General features: G+C 52.2%; 1 protein-coding gene across 1 annotated transcript in view; it reads right to left on the bottom strand.

Moving 5' to 3' along the window:
• tfr2 (transferrin receptor 2) overlaps positions 1 to 15,741 on the bottom strand; it is a gene marked incomplete at its 3' end in the record, with an annotated part of 41,678 nt that extends 25,937 nt beyond the window's left edge. Inside the window, exons 1-4 of the mRNA XM_080184913.1 lie at positions 15,618 to 15,741; positions 11,263 to 11,473; positions 8,426 to 8,624; positions 3,831 to 3,971 (exon numbers count right to left, since the gene is read on the bottom strand). Coding sequence (XP_080041039.1) covers positions 3,831 to 3,971; positions 8,426 to 8,624; positions 11,263 to 11,473; positions 15,618 to 15,650 — 584 coding nt within the window. The remainder of the gene's footprint in view (positions 1 to 3,830; positions 3,972 to 8,425; positions 8,625 to 11,262; positions 11,474 to 15,617) is intronic.
• Between the last annotated feature and the right edge of the window lie 1,343 nt (positions 15,742 to 17,084).

Here is a 17,084-nt window from a genome sequence, read left to right as displayed (position 1 = left end):
AGTTTAGAAGGATGAGGGGGGGATCTTATAGAGACGTATAAGATAATAAAGGGGATGGATAGGATAGAGGTAGAGAGATTCTTCCCGCTTAGAAAGGACAGCAGGACTAGAGGGCACAGCCTCAAGATAAGGGGGGGGGACAGTTTAGATCGGAGTTGAGGAGGAACTTCTTCACTCAAAGGGTGGTGAATCTCTGGAATTCTCTGCCCGTTGAAGTGGTGGAGGCTGCCTCGCTGAATATATTGAAGTCACGGGTGGATAGGTTTCTGATAGACAGGGGAATTAAGGGGAGAAAGCGGGAAAGTGGAACTGATCCACTTCAGATCAGCCATGATCTTATTGAATGGCGGGGCAGGCTCGAGGGGCTAGATGGCCGACTCCTGCTCCTATTTCTTATGTTCCTGTCTCTGGTGCTCGATGGAATATCGTCCTGCGGTTCCACAGTTCGGGAAGAAGGTGAAAAGCATTGCAGGGGGCACGGAAAGCTGACAAGCGCTGTGTCCGAGGGATGAAAAATCTCCAAGACATGGAGAGTCTCCCCTTTGGAGGAGAGGGAGATTCAAGAGGTGATTCGAGAAAGTGGGAGAGAGAAGAGGGGGTGTGGGGTATATCAGAGAGTGTTACAGTGAGGGGGGTGTGGGGTATATCAGAGAGTGTTACAGTGAGGGGGGTGGGGGGTATATCAGAGAGTGTTACAGTGAGGGGGTGTGGGGTATATCAGAGAGTGTTACAGTGAGGGGGGTGTGGGGTATATCAGAGAGTGTTACAGTGAGGGGGGTGTGGGGTATATCAGAGAGTGTTACAGTGAGGGGGGGTGTGTGGGGTATATCAGAGAGTGTTACAGTGAGGGGGGGTGTGGGGTATATCAGAGAGTGTTACAGTGAGGGGGGGGTGTGGGGTATATCAGAGAGTGTTACAGTGAGGGGAGGGTGTGGGGTATATCAGAGAGTGTTACAGTGAGGGGGGGTGTGGGGTATATCAGAGAGTGTTACAGTGAGGGGGGGTGTGGGGTATATCAGAGAGTGTTACAGTGAGGGGAGTGTGGGGTATATCAGAGAGTGTTAGAGTGAGGGGGGTGTGGGGTATATCAGAGAGTGTTACAGTGAGGGGGTGTGGGGTATATCAGAGAGTGTTACAGTGAGGGGAGTGTGGGGTATATCAGAGAGTGTTACAGTGAGGGGGGGGGTGGGGGGTATATCAGAGAGTGTTACAGTGAGGGAGGGTGTGGGGTATATCAGAGAGTGTTACAGTGAGGGGGGGTGTGGGGTATATCAGAGAGTGTTACAGTGAGGGGGGGTGTGGGGTATATCAGAGAGTGTTACAGTGAGGGGTGTGTGGGGTATATCAGAGAGTGTTACAGTGAGGGGTGTGTGGGGTATATCAGACAGTGTTACAGTGAGGGGGTGTGGGGTATATCAGAGAGTGTTACAGTGAGGGGGGGGTGTGTGTGGGGTATATCAGAGAGTGTTACAGTGAGGGGGGGGTGTGTGTGGGGTATATCAGAGAGTGTTACAGTGAGGGGGGTGTGGGGTATATCAGAGAGTGTTACAGTGAGGGGGGGGTGTGGGGTATATCAGAGAGTGTTACAGTGAGGGGGGGGTGTGTGTGGGGTATATCAGAGAGTGTTACAGTGAGGGGGGTGTGGGGTATATCAGAGAGTGTTACAGTGAGGGGGGGGTGTGGGGTATATCAGAGAGTGTTACAGTGAGGGGGGTGTGGGGTATATCAGAGAGTGTTACAGTGAGGGGGGGTGTGGGGTATATCAGAGAGTGTTACAGTGAGGGGGTGTGGGGTATATCAGAGAGTGTTACAGTGAGGGGGGTGTGGGGTATATCAGAGAGTGTTACAGTGAGGGGGGTGTGGGGTATATCAGAGAGTGTTACAGTGAGGGGGGGGTGTGGGGTATATCAGAGAGTGTTACAGTGAGGGGGGTGTGGGGTATATCAGAGAGTGTTACAGTGAGGGGGGTGTGGTGTATAGCAGAGAGTGTTACAGTGAGGGGGGGTGTGGGGTATATCAGAGAGTGTTACAGTGAGGGGGGGGTGTGGGATATATCAGAGAGTGTTACAGTGAGGGGGGTGTGGGGTATATCAGAGAGTGTTACAGTGAGGGGGGTGTGGGGTATATCAGAGAGTGTTACAGTGAGGGGGGTGTGGGGTATATCAGAGAGTGTTACAGTGAGGGGGGGTGTGGGGTATATCAGGGAGTGTTACAGTGAGGGGGGGTGTGGGGTATATCAGAGAGTGTTACAGTGAGGGGGGGTGTGGGGTATATCAGGGAGTGTTACAGTGAGGGGGGGGTGTGGGGTATATCAGAGAGTGTTACAGTGAGGGGGGGGTGTGGGGTATATCAGAGAGTGTTACAGTGAGGGGGGGGTGTGGGGTATATCAGAGAGTGTTACAGTGAGGGGGGTGTGGGGTATATCAGAGAGTGTTACAGTGAGGGGGGGTATGGGGTATATCAGAGAGTGTTACAGTGAGGGGGGGTGGGGTATATCAGAGAGTGTTACAGTGAGGGGGTGTGGGGTATATCAGAGAGTGTTACAGTGAGGGGGTGTGGGGTATATCAGAGAGTGTTACAGTGAGGGGGGTGTGGGGTATATCAGAGAGTGTTACAGTGAGGGGGTGTGGGGTATATCAGAGAGTGTTACAGTGAGGGGGTGTGGGGTATATCAGAGAGTGTTACAGTGAGGGGGGGGTGTGGGGTATATCAGAGAGTGTTACAGTGAGGGGGTGTGTGGGGTATATCAGAGAGTGTTACAGTGAGGGGGTGTGTGGGGTATATCAGAGAGTGTTACAGTGAGGGGGGGTGTGGGGTATATCAGAGAGTGTTACAGTGAGGGGTGTGTGGGGTATATCAGAGAGTGTTACAGTGAGGGGGTGTGGGGTATATCAGAGAGTGTTACAGTGAGGGTGTGTGGGGTATATCAGAGAGTATTACAGTGAGGGGGGTGTGGGGTATATCAGAGAGTGTTACAGTGAGGGGGGTGTGGGGTATATCAGAGAGTGTTACAGTGAGAGGGGTGTGGGGTATATCAGAGAGTGTTACAGTGAGGGGGGTGTGGGGTATATCAGAGAGTGTTACAGTGAGCGGGGGTGTGGGGTATATCAGAGAGTGTTACAGTGAGGGGGGGGTGTGGGGTATATCAGAGAGTGTTACAGTGAGGGGGGGTGTGGGGTATATCAGAGAGTGTTACAGTGAGGGGGTGTGGGGTATATCAGAGAGTGTTACAGTGAGGGGGGGTGTGGGGTATATCAGGGAGTGTTACAGTGAGGGGGGTGTGGGGTATATCAGAGAGTGTTACAGTGAGGGGGGGTGTGGGGTATATCAGAGAGTGTTACAGTGAGGGGGGTGTGGGGTATATCAGAGAGTGTTACAGTGAGGGGGGGGTGTGGGGTATATCAGAGAGTGTTACAGTGAGGGGGGGTGTGGGGTATATCAGGGAGTGTTACAGTGAGGGGGGGTGTGGGGTATATCAGGGAGTGTTACAGTGAGGGGGGGTGTGGGGTATATCAGGGAGTGTTACAGTGAGGGGGGGTGTGGGGTATATCAGAGAGTGTTACAGTGAGGGGGGGTGTGGGGTATATCAGGGAGTGTTACAGTGAGGGGGGGGTGTGGGGTATATCAGAGAGTGTTACAGTGAGGGGGGGTGTGGGGTATATCAGGGAGTGTTACAGTGAGGGGGGGTGTGGGGTATATCAGAGAGTGTTACAGTGAGGGGGGGGTGTGGGGTATATCAGAGAGTGTTACAGTGAGGGGGGGTGTGGGGTATATCAGGGAGTGTTACAGTGAGGGGGGGGGTACACTCACTCATTGACGCCTGCACCAACCTGTTTGGGAAGGGGAGTGTGACGTAGTGCGAGTCCGCCCAGACGTGGTTGAGACTGTAGCTCTTGAACTTCCTGTGGATCATCTTGGTCAGCTCGTGCAGTCTCTGGGATCCTGCTGGGTGGGGTTGCTCACTCATCATCCTGCAACAGGACAGAGTTTTCACCCAGTTAGTTGTGCTGAGTTTCGCCCATCAGACATTGGGTCAGAATTAGACCACTCGGCTCATCAAGGGTGCCCTGCCATTCAAAGATATTTTTCTCACCCCCGTTCTCCTGCCTTTTCCCCCTGATCCCCTTATTAATCAAGAACCTCTCTGTCTCTGACCACTCATGACCCGGCCTCCTCTGCCGTTCCACAGATTCCCCACTGGAGAAATCCCTCCCCATCTCTGTTTTAAAGGATCGTCCCTTTACCCTGAGGTTGTGCCCTCTCTGGTTCTAGTTTTTCCCACTGGTGGAAACGTCCTCTCCACGTCTGCTCTATCCAGGGCCTCGCAGTATCCTGTAAGTTTCAATAAGATCCCCCCTTCTCAACTCCATCGAGTACAGACCCAGAGTCCTCAACCGTTCCTCATACGACAAGCTCTTCATTCCAGGGATCGTTCTTGTGAACCTCCTCTGGACCCTTTCCAAGGCCGGCACATCCTTCCTTAGATACAGGGACCCAAAACTGCTCCACATGGGGTCTGACCAGAGCCTGATCCAGCCTCAGAAGTACATCCCTGCTCTTGTATTCGAGTCATCTTTTTGTATACTCAGCTGGAGTACTGTGTGCAGTTTTGGTCGCCGTACTAACGCAAGGATATTTTGGCCTTGGAGGGAGTGCAGAGGAGGTTTACTAGGCTGATACCGGAGTTGAGGGGGTTGAGCTATGAGGAGAGGCTGAATAAACTAGGCTTGTACTCGTTAGAGTTTAGAAGAATGAGGGGAGATCTCATTGAGACGTATAAGATGATGAATGGGATGGATAGGATAGAGGTGGAGAGACTCTTCCCGCTCAGAAAGGACAGTAGGACTAGGGGGCATAGCCTCAAGATAAAGGGGGCGCGGTTTAGAACGGAGTTGAGGAGGAACTTCTTCACTCAAAGGGTGGTGAATCTCTGGAATTCTCTGTCCGTTGAAGTGGTGGAGGCTGCCTCGCTAAATATTTTTAAGAAGCGGGTTGATGGGTTTTTGATAAGAGAGGGGATTAAGGGTTATGGGGAGAGGGCGGGAATGTGGAACTGAGCCACGACAGATCAGCCATGATCTTATTGAATGGCGGGGCAGGCTCGAAGGGCTGGATGGCCTACTCCTGCTCCTATTTCTTATGTTCTTATATTCAATGCCTTCTCAAGATTCACCCTCTGGTGCATCTTGTGGACGGTACACACGGCTGTGTGGGTGGTGGAGGGAGTGGGTGTTTGTGGATGGGGTGCCAATCGAGCTGCTTTGTCCTGGATGGTGTCACGTTTCTTGAGTTGTTGTTGGGAGCCGTACCCATCCCGACAAGCGGGGAGTGTTCCATCGCACTCCTGACTTGTGTCCTTGTAGATGGTGGACTCGGAGGAGTCAGGAGGTGAGTTCCTCTCCGCAGTATTCCCAGCCTCCGACCTTCTCTGGAAGCCACGGTACGGCTGACTCCCAGTTCAGTTTCTGGTCAACGGCAACCCCCAGGGTGTTGACAGTGGGAGGGATGTCAATGCACGGTGGTTAGGTTCTTGCCTGTTGGAGATGATCACTGACCGCCTTGGTCAGGGTGGCCATGACCTGGAAGGGCTGAGTGGCCTTCCCTCCCTCTGAATTGGGGCATTTTTTTGCGTAGGGGTTTGGGTTCACGGCACTGAAACACGGGTAGTGTGAGTTCTGAGGTTCTTCAAGGTGAGGGCAGTGTCGGTGGACTGAGAATGTCTCCACTTTCTGGGGAGACGAGGACAAGAGGGTAGAAATGTGAGACAGTCACTCATAAACCCAACTGGGGACATGGGGAGGAAGGCCTTTGTCCAGAGGAGCTGGGGGAGAATGTGGGACTTGCCCCCACAAGGAGTGGGGAGAGTGTGGGACTCGCTCCCACGGGGGGAGTGGGGGAGAATGTGGGACTCGATCCCACGGGGGGACTGGGGGAGAATGTGGGACTTGCTCCCACGGGGGGAGTGGGGGAGAATGTGGGACTCGATCCCACGGGGGGACTGGGGGAGAATGTGGGACTCGCTCCCACGGGGGGAGTGGGGGAGAATGTGGGACTGGGAAAACTCAGCAACAGAGTCAGTGTTCCGAATCCTTGGAGTGTTTGTACGAAGGGAGAGAGAGAATGTAGAGACTGAAACGAAACGTAGCAACCCTCAGAACACAATTCAGTGCGGTGTGAGGGTTGGGGGGATATCCTGGGGGCGTTGTGAATTGAGTGAGTGATGCTTGTCTCTGTCAAAGAAGAGGGGTTCCCCGGCTTGAGGCAGCAATGGGGACCAAGAGTGGGTGGTCGCCCCAGAGGGTGGAGTCCTCTGTCTCTCTGGGGCAGAAGACACCTGGAAGCCATGTATTAAGTGGAAGGAGGACTGCTCCCAGGGCAACACAGGGCTGCCAACACCCGTAACTAATTTCTCTTTTATTCTTCATGAAGATCAAAGTGTTTTTGTAGAAATCATCGAAACCTGACTGTCGGAAAAGGCCATTCGGCCCATCGAGTCTGCACCGAACGCAATCCCACCCAGGCCCTACCTCCATATCCCTACACATTATACCCACTAATCCCCTCTAACCTACACATCCCTGGACACTCAGGGGCAATTTCTTAGCACGGCCAATCAACCTCACCCACACATCTTTGGACTGTGGGAGGAAACCCACGCAGACACGGGGAGAATGTGCAGACTCCACACAGACAGTGACCCCAGCCGGGGAATCGAACCCGGGTCCCTGGAGCTGTGAAGCAGCCGTGCTAACCCACTGTGCCATCCAAAGGTGAGAGTCAACCACATTGGCTGTCTCTCTGGAGTCACATGTAGGCCAGACCGGGGTAAGGACGGCAGATTTCCTTCCCTAAAGGGAACCAGATGGGTTTTTCCGACAATGGGTCATCAGTAGATTCTTAATTCCAGATTTTTTTTATTGAATTCAAATTCCACCACCTGCTGTGGCGGGATTCGAACCCAGGTCCCCCAGAACATTAGCTGATTTTCCAGATTAATAGTCTAGTGATAATACCACGAGGCCAGAGCCTTCCCATTGACAAAGGGGGGAAATGGAGTGGATGTATTTGTGTGTGTGTGTGCGAGAGTGTGAGTGTGAGCGTGAGTGTGCGTGAGTGTGAGAGACAGAGTGTGTGTGTGTGAGAGTGTGTGTACGCCTGAGTGTGTGCGCGTGCGTGAGTATGAGAGTGTGTGTGTGTGAGTGAGTGAGTGAGTGTGTGCGCGTGAGTGAGTGTGAGAGTGTGTGAGTGATTGTAAGTGTGTGTGAGTGAGTGAGTGCGTGTGTGTATGTGTGTGTGTGTGTGTGTGTGAGTGATTGTAAGTGTGTGTGTGAGTGAGTGAGTGTGTGAGTGCGTGTGTGTATGTGTGTGTGTGAGTGATTGTGTGTGTGTGAGTGAGTGAGTGTGTGAGTGCGTGTGTGTATATGTGTGTGTGTGTGTGAGTGATTGTAAGTGTGTGTCTGTGAGTGAGTGTGTGAGTGCATGTGTGTGTGTGTGTGTGTGTGTGTGTGAGTGATTGTAAGTGTGTGTCTGTGAGTGAGTGTGTGAGTGCATGTGTGTGTGTGTGTGTGTGTGTGTGTGTGAGTGATTGTAAGTGTGTGTGTGTGAGTGAGTGTGTGAGTGCATGTGTGTATGTGTGTGTGTGTGTGAGTGATTGTAAGTGTGTGTGTGTGAGTGAGTGTGTGAGTGCGTGTGTGTGTGTGTGTGAGTGAGTGATTGTAAGTGTGTGTGTGTGAGTGAGTGTGTGAGTGCGTGTGTGTATGTGTGTGTGTGTGTGAGTGATTGTAAGTGTGTGTGTGAGTGAGTGAGTGTGTGAGTGCGTGTGTGTATGTGTGTGTGTGAGTGATTGTAAGTGTGTGTGTGTGAGTGAGTGTGTGAGTGCGTGTGTGTATGTGTGTGTGTGTGTGAGTGATTGTAAGTGTGTGTGTGTGAGTGAGTGTGTGAGTGCGTGTGTGTATGTGTGTGTGTGTGTGAGTGAGTGATTGTAAGTGTGTGTGTGTGAGTGAGTGTGTGAGTGCGTGTGTGTATGTGTGTGTGTGTGTGAGTGATTGTAAGTGTGTGTGTGTGAGTGAGTGTGTGAGTGCGTGTGTGTATGTGTGTGTGTGTGTGAGTGAGTGATTGTAAGTGTGTGTGTGTGAGTGAGTGTGTGAGTGCGTGTGTGTATGTGTGTGTGTGTGTGAGTGAGTGATTGTAAGTGTGTGTGTGTGAGTGAGTGTGTGAGTGCATGCACACGAGTGCGTATATGTGTTTGTGTGTGAGAGTGAGTGTGTGTGCGCACGAGTGCGTGTGTGTGAGAGTGAGTGTGTGTGAGCGCGAGCGTGTGTGTGTGTGTGTGTGAGAGTGAGGTTGTGACCTTAAACACGAGAATGGACACGATGGCCTGTTTCTGCGGAGTGGGATTGGCCGGGATTCCGGTTACGAGACTAACCTGGCGGTGTCCGCGATGGTCGGGCCGTTGATATATTTCTTCAGCATGGCTTTGAGGTCTCCCCAGTACAGCGCGACCTCCGAGCCCGTGTCTACTCCCTGCCCGTAGTCACACATGTCCTGCTTCTGGAAGTCCACCATCTTGTCCACCGTGCATGACGGACAGCTGCTCCGAGAGCTGACGTAGCCAAGGATGAACGCTGGAGAAAGGAGGACAGCGATTATCCGAGGAGGGAACTTCTCTCAATGTGTCCCTGGCTCTCCCCCACGTTCCATTCGACTTCCTCCTCCCTCCCCCATTCCGCAAACTTCCTGTCTCCCCACGTTCATCCAGCCTCGCTCCACCCTTTCCACACTTTTTTTTAACCTCAGTCACTCCCCCGCCGTGGGAGCGAGTCCCACATTCTCCCCCACTCCCCCTAGCTGTGGCTCTGGAATCACATGTAGGCCAGACCGGGGTAAGGACGGCAGATTTCCTTCTCTAAAGGGAACCAGGTGGGTTTTTCCGACGATGGGTCATCAGTAGATTCTTAATCCCAGATTTTTTTTGATTGAGTTCAAATTCCATCATCTGCCGTGGCGGAGATTCGAACCCGGGTCCCCCAGAACATTAGCTGGGTTTCCTGGATTAACAGTCTCACGATAATACCACTCGGCCCATCGCCTCTCCCTTTTGGGATGGAAATCTTCCATACTTACCCCCCAATGTGGTTAACATTGTAAATACCGCGCCCCCCCCCCCCCTAAAATCTCCCCACTCTCCGTTGGACTGAGAGAGGGTGGTGGGTGGGTTGGTGGGGGGTCATTGGTGTGGGGAGGCTGGGGTCGCCATCCCGTGACCTGGGGGGGGGGGGGGCATCCCTACTCACATATCCGTCTCGTTGCCCCTTAAATGCCACCATCGTACCCGCTTCCCCCACCTCCCCGGGCAGCGCCTTCCAGCCACTCACCACCCCTTCTGCGTCAGAACAAAAGGACTTACCCCGCACACCTCCTCTCAACTTCTCCCCTTCAACCTCCCTCCCCCGAGTTCTTGACTCTTCCACCCTGGGGAAACAGCTTCTGACCGTCCACTGAGTCCATAACCCTCATCGTCTTGTAAATCTCCCCCTCAACCCTCATCGTCTTGTAAATCTCCCCCTCAACCCTCATCGTCTTGTAAATCTCCCCCTCAACCCTCATCGTCTTGTAAATCTCCCCCTCAACCTCCATCATTCCAGTGAGAACAAACCGAGTTCCGCCAAACTCTCCTGGTAACTAATACCCTCCAGACCAGGCAACATCCTCTCTGAAGCAACCACATCCTTCTGGGAGTGTGGGTGACCAGAATTGTACACGATATTCTAAGTGAGGCCTAGCTAAGGTTCTGTAAAGCTACAGCATGACTCGCCAACTCTGATGAAGGCAAACACGCCCTATGCTTTCTTGACTACCTTATCCACCTGCATTGCCGCTTTTAGTCATCAGCGGACATGTACGCCCAGATCCCTCTTCCCATCAAGAGTTCTACCATTCACTGTCTAATTTCAACATGCATTAGGCCTTCCACACCATCTCACATTCACCTGGATTAAACTCCATCTGCCCGAGTCTCCAACTGATCTATATCCTGCTGTATGTTAGCAAGTGTGAGGTTGTCCACTTTGGAAGAAATAATAGTGGGAGGGATTATTATTTAAAAAGCTGCAGCATGCTACGGTGCAGAGGGACCTGGGGGTCCTTGTGCATGAGTCACAAAAACCCAGCCTGCAGGTGCAGCAGGTGGTCAGGAAGGCGAATGGGATGCTGGCCTTCATAGCGAGGGGGATTGAATATAAAAGTAGGGAGGTCTTGCTGCAGCTGTATAGGGCATTGGTGAGGCCGCAGCTGGAGTACTGTGTGCAGTTTTGGTCACCGCACTTGCGCAGGGATATTTTGGCCTTGGAGGGAGTGCAGAGGAGGTTCACTCGGCTGACACCGGAGATGAGGGGGTTGGACTACGAAGAGAGACCCAATAGACTGGGTCTGTACTCGTTGGAGTTCAGAAGGGTGAGGGGGGATCTTATAGAGACGTATAAGATAATGAAGGGGATGGATAGGGTAGAGGTAGAGAGATTCTTCCCGCTTAGAAAGGACAGCAGGACTAGAGGGCACAGCCTCAAGATAAGGGGGGTGCAGTTTAGAACGGAGTTGAGGAGGAACTTCTTCACTCAAAGGGTGGTGAATCTCTGGAATTCTCTGCCCGTTGAAGTGGTGGAGGCTGCCTCGCTGAATATATTGAAGTCACGGGTCGATAGGTTTCTGATAAACAGGGGAATTAAGGGGAGAAAGCGGGAAAGTGGAACTGATCCACTTCAGATCAGACATGATCTTATTGAATGGCGGGGCAGGCTCGAGGGGCTGGATGGCCGACTCCTGCTCCTATTTCTTATGTATCCTCATCAATCTTCTTCATTATCCACACAACTCCAACAATTTTTGTGTCGTCTGCGAACTTACTCATCAGACCATTTTCCTCCAAATCGTTCATATATATTACAAATGATAAAGTCTCTGTGAAACACCGCTCGTCGCAGCCTTCCATTCAGAAACTCACCCCTCTACTGCTACCCTCTGTCTCTTATGCCCAAGCCAGTTTTGTGCCCGTCTTGCCAACTCTCCTTTGACCCCGTGTGACGTCCGTACCAGCCTGCCTTGTCAAAGGGTTTGTTGAAGTCCATATAAACGGCATCCACCACGTTTCCCTGGTCTATCATCTTCCCTGAGATACAGCGGGGGCTGTGGGGTGGGGGAGGTCACAGGGCTGAGCGAGAGGCTCATTCCCGCCTTCTTAAAGAGCGTGAGGCTGGAACCACTTACCAATGATCAGGAGGAACAGGGACACCAACACCAAGTAGATCAAAGCTTTCTTTCGCCCCGGGGCCTTCTGCAAGATCAGGCCGACCATCTCGCTCGTCGTCGCAGGTTCCCTCATCTCTTCCTCTTCCATCTTCGCCATCTCTCCGCTCGCTCCCTCGTCCAGGTCATGTTGCCGTCGATAAATAGACTTGCCGGTCACTTTATCTCCCTGCTGTTGTGGGGGGGGTCAAAGGAAGGTTAAACTCATCAAAAGAAAAAACTGACCCGAGGTGGAACCCTGGTACAGTGGGTTAGCGCTGCTGCCTCACAGCGCCAGGGACCCGGGTTCGGTTCCCGGCTCGGGTCGCTGTCTGTGCGGAGTCTGCACATTCTCCCCGTGTCTGCGTGGGTTTCCTCTGGGTGCTCCGATTTCTTCCCATAGTCTGAAAGACGTGCTGGTTACATGCATTGGCCGTGCTAAATGGCCCCGAAATGTCCAAAGATGTGCAGGTTAGGTGGATTGGCCATGCTAAATTGTCCCTTAGTGTCCAAGGATGTTGTAGGTTAGGTGGATTGGCCATGCTAAATTGCCCCTTAGTGTCCAAGGATGTGCAGGTTAGGGGGATTGGCTGTGCTAAATCGTCCCTGAGTGTCCAAAGATGTGCTGGTTAGGGTGCATTGGGCTGTGCTAAATTCTCCCTCAGTGTTACCCGAACAGGCGCCGGAGTGTGGCTACCAGGGAATTTTCACAGTAACTTCATTGCAGTGTTAATATAAGCCTCACTTGTAGACTGATAAATAAGCTTAAAGAAAAAAGCTATGTACATTTTTGTCCCCCCGCTACCCCCGAGGCAACAGACCGATGGAAGGGGCTGGAGACAAATTGTATGGGGGGTGGCAGTGAGATACGTTGAGTTCTATTGAGGAGTTGCGAGGAGCTGCAGAAGGACTTGAACAGGTTAAAGGATTGGGCAAAGGAGAGGCAGATGGAGTACAACGTGAGAAAGTGTGAGGTTACGCACTTTGGTTGGAAGAATACTGATGAAAGAATACTGGAAGAGTACTGGTGAGGCCGCAGCTGGAGTACTGTGTGCAGTTTTGGTCGCCGCACTTGCGCAAGGATATATTGGCCTTGGAAGGAGTGCAGAGGAGGTTCGCTAGGCTGATACCGGAGATGAGGGGGTTGGACTATGAAGAGAGACTAAATAGACTGGGTCTGTACTCGTTGGAGTTTAGAAGGATGAGGGGGGATCTTATAGAGACGTATAAGATAATGAAGGGGATGGACAGGGTAGAGGTGGAGAGATTCTTCCCACTTAGAAAGGACAGCAGGACTAGAGGGCACAGCCTCAAGATAAGGGGGGGCACAGTTTAGAGCAGAGTTGAGGAGGAACTTCTTCACTCAAAGGGTGGTGAATCTCTGGAACTCTCTGCCCGTTGAAGTGGTGGAGGCTACCTCGCTGAATATATTGAAGTCACGGGTAGATAGGTTTCTGATAGACGGGGGAATTAAGGGGAGAAAGCGGGAAAGTGGAACTGATCCACTTCAGATCAGCCACGATCTTATTGAATGGTGGGGCAGGCTCAAAGGGCGAGATGGCCGACTCCTGCTCCTATTTCTTATGTTCTTAAGAATAGAGGCGTCGACTATTTTCGAAACGGGAAAAGAATTCAGGAATCTGAAGCAGAAAGGATCTTGGGAGTCACGGTTCAGGATTCACTCAAGGGTAACTTGCAAGTTGAGTTGGTCCGTGGAAACAGAAAGATAGGAGCAGGAGGGGGCCATTTGGCCCTTCGAGCCTGCTCCGCCATTTGTTGCCATCATGGCGGATCATCCAACTCCAGAGCCTAATCTTGCTTCTCCCCCCATAACCTTTGACCCCATTCGCCCCAAGTGCGATATCCAACCTCCTCTGAAATACATCCAATATTTTGGCATCCACTCCTTCCTGTGGGAATGAATTCCACACCGGGTGAAGAAATGTCTCCTCATCTCCGTCCCTCAATGGTCTACCCCCAATCCTCAGACCTGGTTTTGGACTCCCGCCAACCATCAGGAACATCCTCCCTGCATCTACCCTGTCTAGACCTGTTCGGATTTTATATGAGATTCCCCCCCCCTCTGAACTCCAGGGAAAACAATCCTAACCGAGTCAATCTCTCCTCGTACATCAGTCCCCGGGATCAGCCTGGTAAACCTTGGCTGAACTCCCTCCAGAGTGAGAACATCCCTCCTCAGAAATGGAGACCAAAACTGCTCACAACACTCGAGGTGTGGCCTCTCCAAGTATCACTGCAACAACACATCCCCGGCTCCTGTACCCCAAACCTCTCACCACGAACATCCCATTTGCCTTCTTTACCCCCCTGCTGCACCTGCACGCTTACCTCCAGCGACTGGTGCGCCCAGATCCCTCTGCACACTCCCCCTCTCCCAATATACAACCATTCAGAGTCATGAGGAAGGCAAATGTTCGCATTCATGTCGAGAATACAAGAGTAGGGATGTACTCCTGAGGCTCTGATCAGACCCCATTTGGAATATTGCGGGCCGTTTTGGGCCCCGTATCTAAGGAAGGACGTGCCGGCCTTGGGAAGGGTCCGGAGGAGGTCCAGAAGAACGATCCCTGGAATGAAGAGCTTGAGGTATGAGGAAGACTCTGGGTCTGTACTCGTTGGAGTTTATAGAATGGGGTTGGGGGGGTATCTCATTGAAACTGATAGGATACTGCGAGGCCTGGATAGAGTGGACGTGGGGATGACGTTCCCAGACGTGGGAGAGACGAGGATCTGAGGGCACAGCCTCCGAGTTGAGGGACAGCCCTTCAGAAGGGAGGTGAGGAGGGAGGTCTTTCGCCAGAGGGTGGTGAGAATGGAACAATACAACACAGGAACAGGCCCTTCGGCCTACGCCGATCTTGATGCCTGCCTCCACTCAAAGTTCGCATATCCTACCATTCCCATCCTATACATGTATTTCTCCAGTTGTCCCTTAGGTGCCGCTATCGCGCCCGCTCCCACCATCTCCTCGGTCAGCGCCTTCCAGACACTGACCACCCTCCGTGTCACAAAACTTACCCCGCACATCTCCTCGAAACGTCTCCCCACGCACCTTAAACCGATATCCCCGAGTCATTGACTCTTCCACCCTGGGGGAAAAAGCTTCTGACTCTCCACTCTGCCCCTCGTAATCTTGTAGACTTCTATCAGGTCTCCCCCCCCCCCACTCCGTCGTTCCACTGAGAACAAACCAAGTTTCTCCAACCTCTCCTCAGAGCCAATACCCTCCATACCAGGGCAACATCCTGTTCTCCAATCCGTGGAGTTCATTGCCACAGAGGAGGCCGGGTCACTGAGTGTACTCCAGACAGAGGGAGATCGGTTCTCGGTTGGTGAGGGGGTCAAAGGTTACGGGGAAAAGGCGGGAGAATAGGGTTGAGAAACGTATCAGCCCATGGTGGAGAAGACTCGATGGGCCGAATGGCCTAATTCTGCTCCAATATAGAAGTATCATAACATCTCTACAGTGCAGGAGGAGGGCGTTCGGCCCATGCACTCTGCACTGACCACAATCCCACCCAGGCCCAATATTTACACTGCCAATCCCCCAGCACTAAGGGTCAATTTAACATGGCCAATCCATCTAACCTACACATCTTTGGACACTAAGGGGCAATTTAGCACGGCCAATCCACCTAATCTGCACATCTTTGGACACTAAGGGGCAATTTAGCATGGCCAATCCACCTAACCTACACATCTTTGGACACGAAGGGGCAATTTAGCATGGCCAATCCACCTAACCTACACATCTTTGGACACGAAGGGGCAATTTAGCATGGCCAATCCACCTAACCTACACATCTTTGGACACGAAGGGGCAATTTAGCATGGCCAATCCACCTAACCTGCACATCTTTGGACTGTGGGAGGAGACTGGAGCACCTGGCGGAAACCCACACAGACATGGGGAGGATGTGCATCTTATATTCTTGTGGGAAATTAAGACCCTTGATGATGGAGGCAATGGGAGAACTGGAAGCTGAGCATGGGATTGAGCAGGGAGATTGGGACAAGGAAGATCCCAGGCGAGTTTCCGGTGGAGTCTCACGGAACCCGACAGCCCCTCACACAACCAGAGCAAAGAGGGCTTTAATCCGGAACGCTCGTTCCCCGCTCCCCCCCCACCGAGGACTACACATCTCAGATCTCCCCCCATTCCATCCCCCACAATAACCCACAGTGACCTCTGCTATGGCAGAGAGAGCTCATGACCCCAGCTGTCAGGAGAGGTAGGGAATGGGAGGTGGGGGTGGGGTAGTTGTTGTTGGGCAAGTGGGGCGTGCCGTTGGATGGGATGGATTTGAAGATCTCACCATAGTCAACAGCGCCGATCTCAGGGTCTCCATCCTTTCTGCGCCTGTCCCCTCACTCACTGGGCCTGGTTTAAATCTCGCGTTGGTAGAATAGGGTCTCCAATGAGCTCAACTCTTGTGTGCTTGAAACCTGGAGAGAGAAAAGGCAGGGATTTTCCAGAGTTATTCAATTCTACTTACCCCAGAGACTCAAAACAGCAATCTAGGCCGACACTGGACCCTTAGTGTCCAAAGATATGCAGGTTAGGTGGATTGGCCATGCTGAATTGCCCCTTAGTATCCAAAGATGTGTAGGTTAGGTGGATTGGCCATGCTAAATTGCCCCTTAGTATCCAAAGATGTGCAGGTTAGGTGGATTGGCCATGCTGAATTGCCCCTTAGTATCCAAAGATGTGTAGGTTAGGTGGATTGGCCATGCTAAATTGCCCCTTAGTATCCAAAGATGTGTAGGTTAGGTGGATTGGCCATGCTAAATTGCCCCTTAGTATCCAAAGATGTGTAGGTTAGGTGGATTGGCCATGCTAAATTGCCCCTTAGTGTCCAAAGATGTGCAGGTTAGGTGGATTGGCCATGCTAAATTGCCCCTTAGTATCCAAAGATGTGTAGGTTAGGTGGATTGGCCATGCTGAATTGCCCCTTAGTGTCCAAAGATGTGCAGGTTAGGTGGATTGGCCATGCTAAATTACCCCTTAGCTTCCAAAGATGTGCAGGTTCGGTGGATTGGCCATGCTGAATTGCCTCTTAATGGGTCCCATATCTTAGGACGGATGTGCTGGCCTTGGAAAGGATCCACAGGAGGTTCACGAAAATGATTCCGGGAGTGGAAGGTTTGATATTTGAGGAGCGCCTGAGGGCTCTGGGCCTGTACTCAATGGAGCTTAGAAGGATAAGAGGGTGGGGTGATCTTATTGAAACTTACAGAATACTGAAAGACCTGGGTAGAGTGGACGTGGAGAGGATGTTCCCATTCGGAGAAGAGACCAGGATCCAAGGGCACAGCCTCAGGGTGAAGGGACATCCTTGTAGAACCAAAATGAGGGAGAATTTCTTTCGCCAGAGAGTGGCCAATCTGTGGAACTCTTTGCCACAGAAGGAGGCCAGGCCACTGAGTGCCTTTGAGACAGAGATAGGTAGGTTCTTGATTCATAAGGGGTGAGAGGTTATGGGGAAAAGGCAGGAGGAATGGGGGTGAGCAAAATATCAGGCCGTGATTGAATGGCGGAACAGACTCGATGGGCCGAGTGGCCTAATTCTGCTCCTGTGCCTCATGGTTCTGGTTTCTCCTGCCAGTAAAAACAACATCCCTGCCTCTTACCCTATCTATTCCCTTCACACTTTTATATATCTTGCCCGCGAGGCCCCTAGCAACCAGCCCTTCTCACTAGGCCTCAGGCCTCAGCTTGACGCTCGTTTGGAGTTGGGGGAGATGGGGAAGGGTTGGGGCGGGGAGGGGGGGGGCGCGGAGGG

This window comes from Carcharhinus amblyrhynchos, unplaced genomic scaffold (genome assembly GCF_965287045.1).
Source record: "Carcharhinus amblyrhynchos unplaced genomic scaffold, sCarAmb.v2.hapA chromosome_1030, whole genome shotgun sequence".
NCBI lineage: Eukaryota > Metazoa > Chordata > Chondrichthyes > Carcharhiniformes > Carcharhinidae > Carcharhinus > Carcharhinus amblyrhynchos.
Note: the sequence above shows the minus strand (reverse complement) of the source record. Positions and strands in the feature narration are given on the sequence as shown.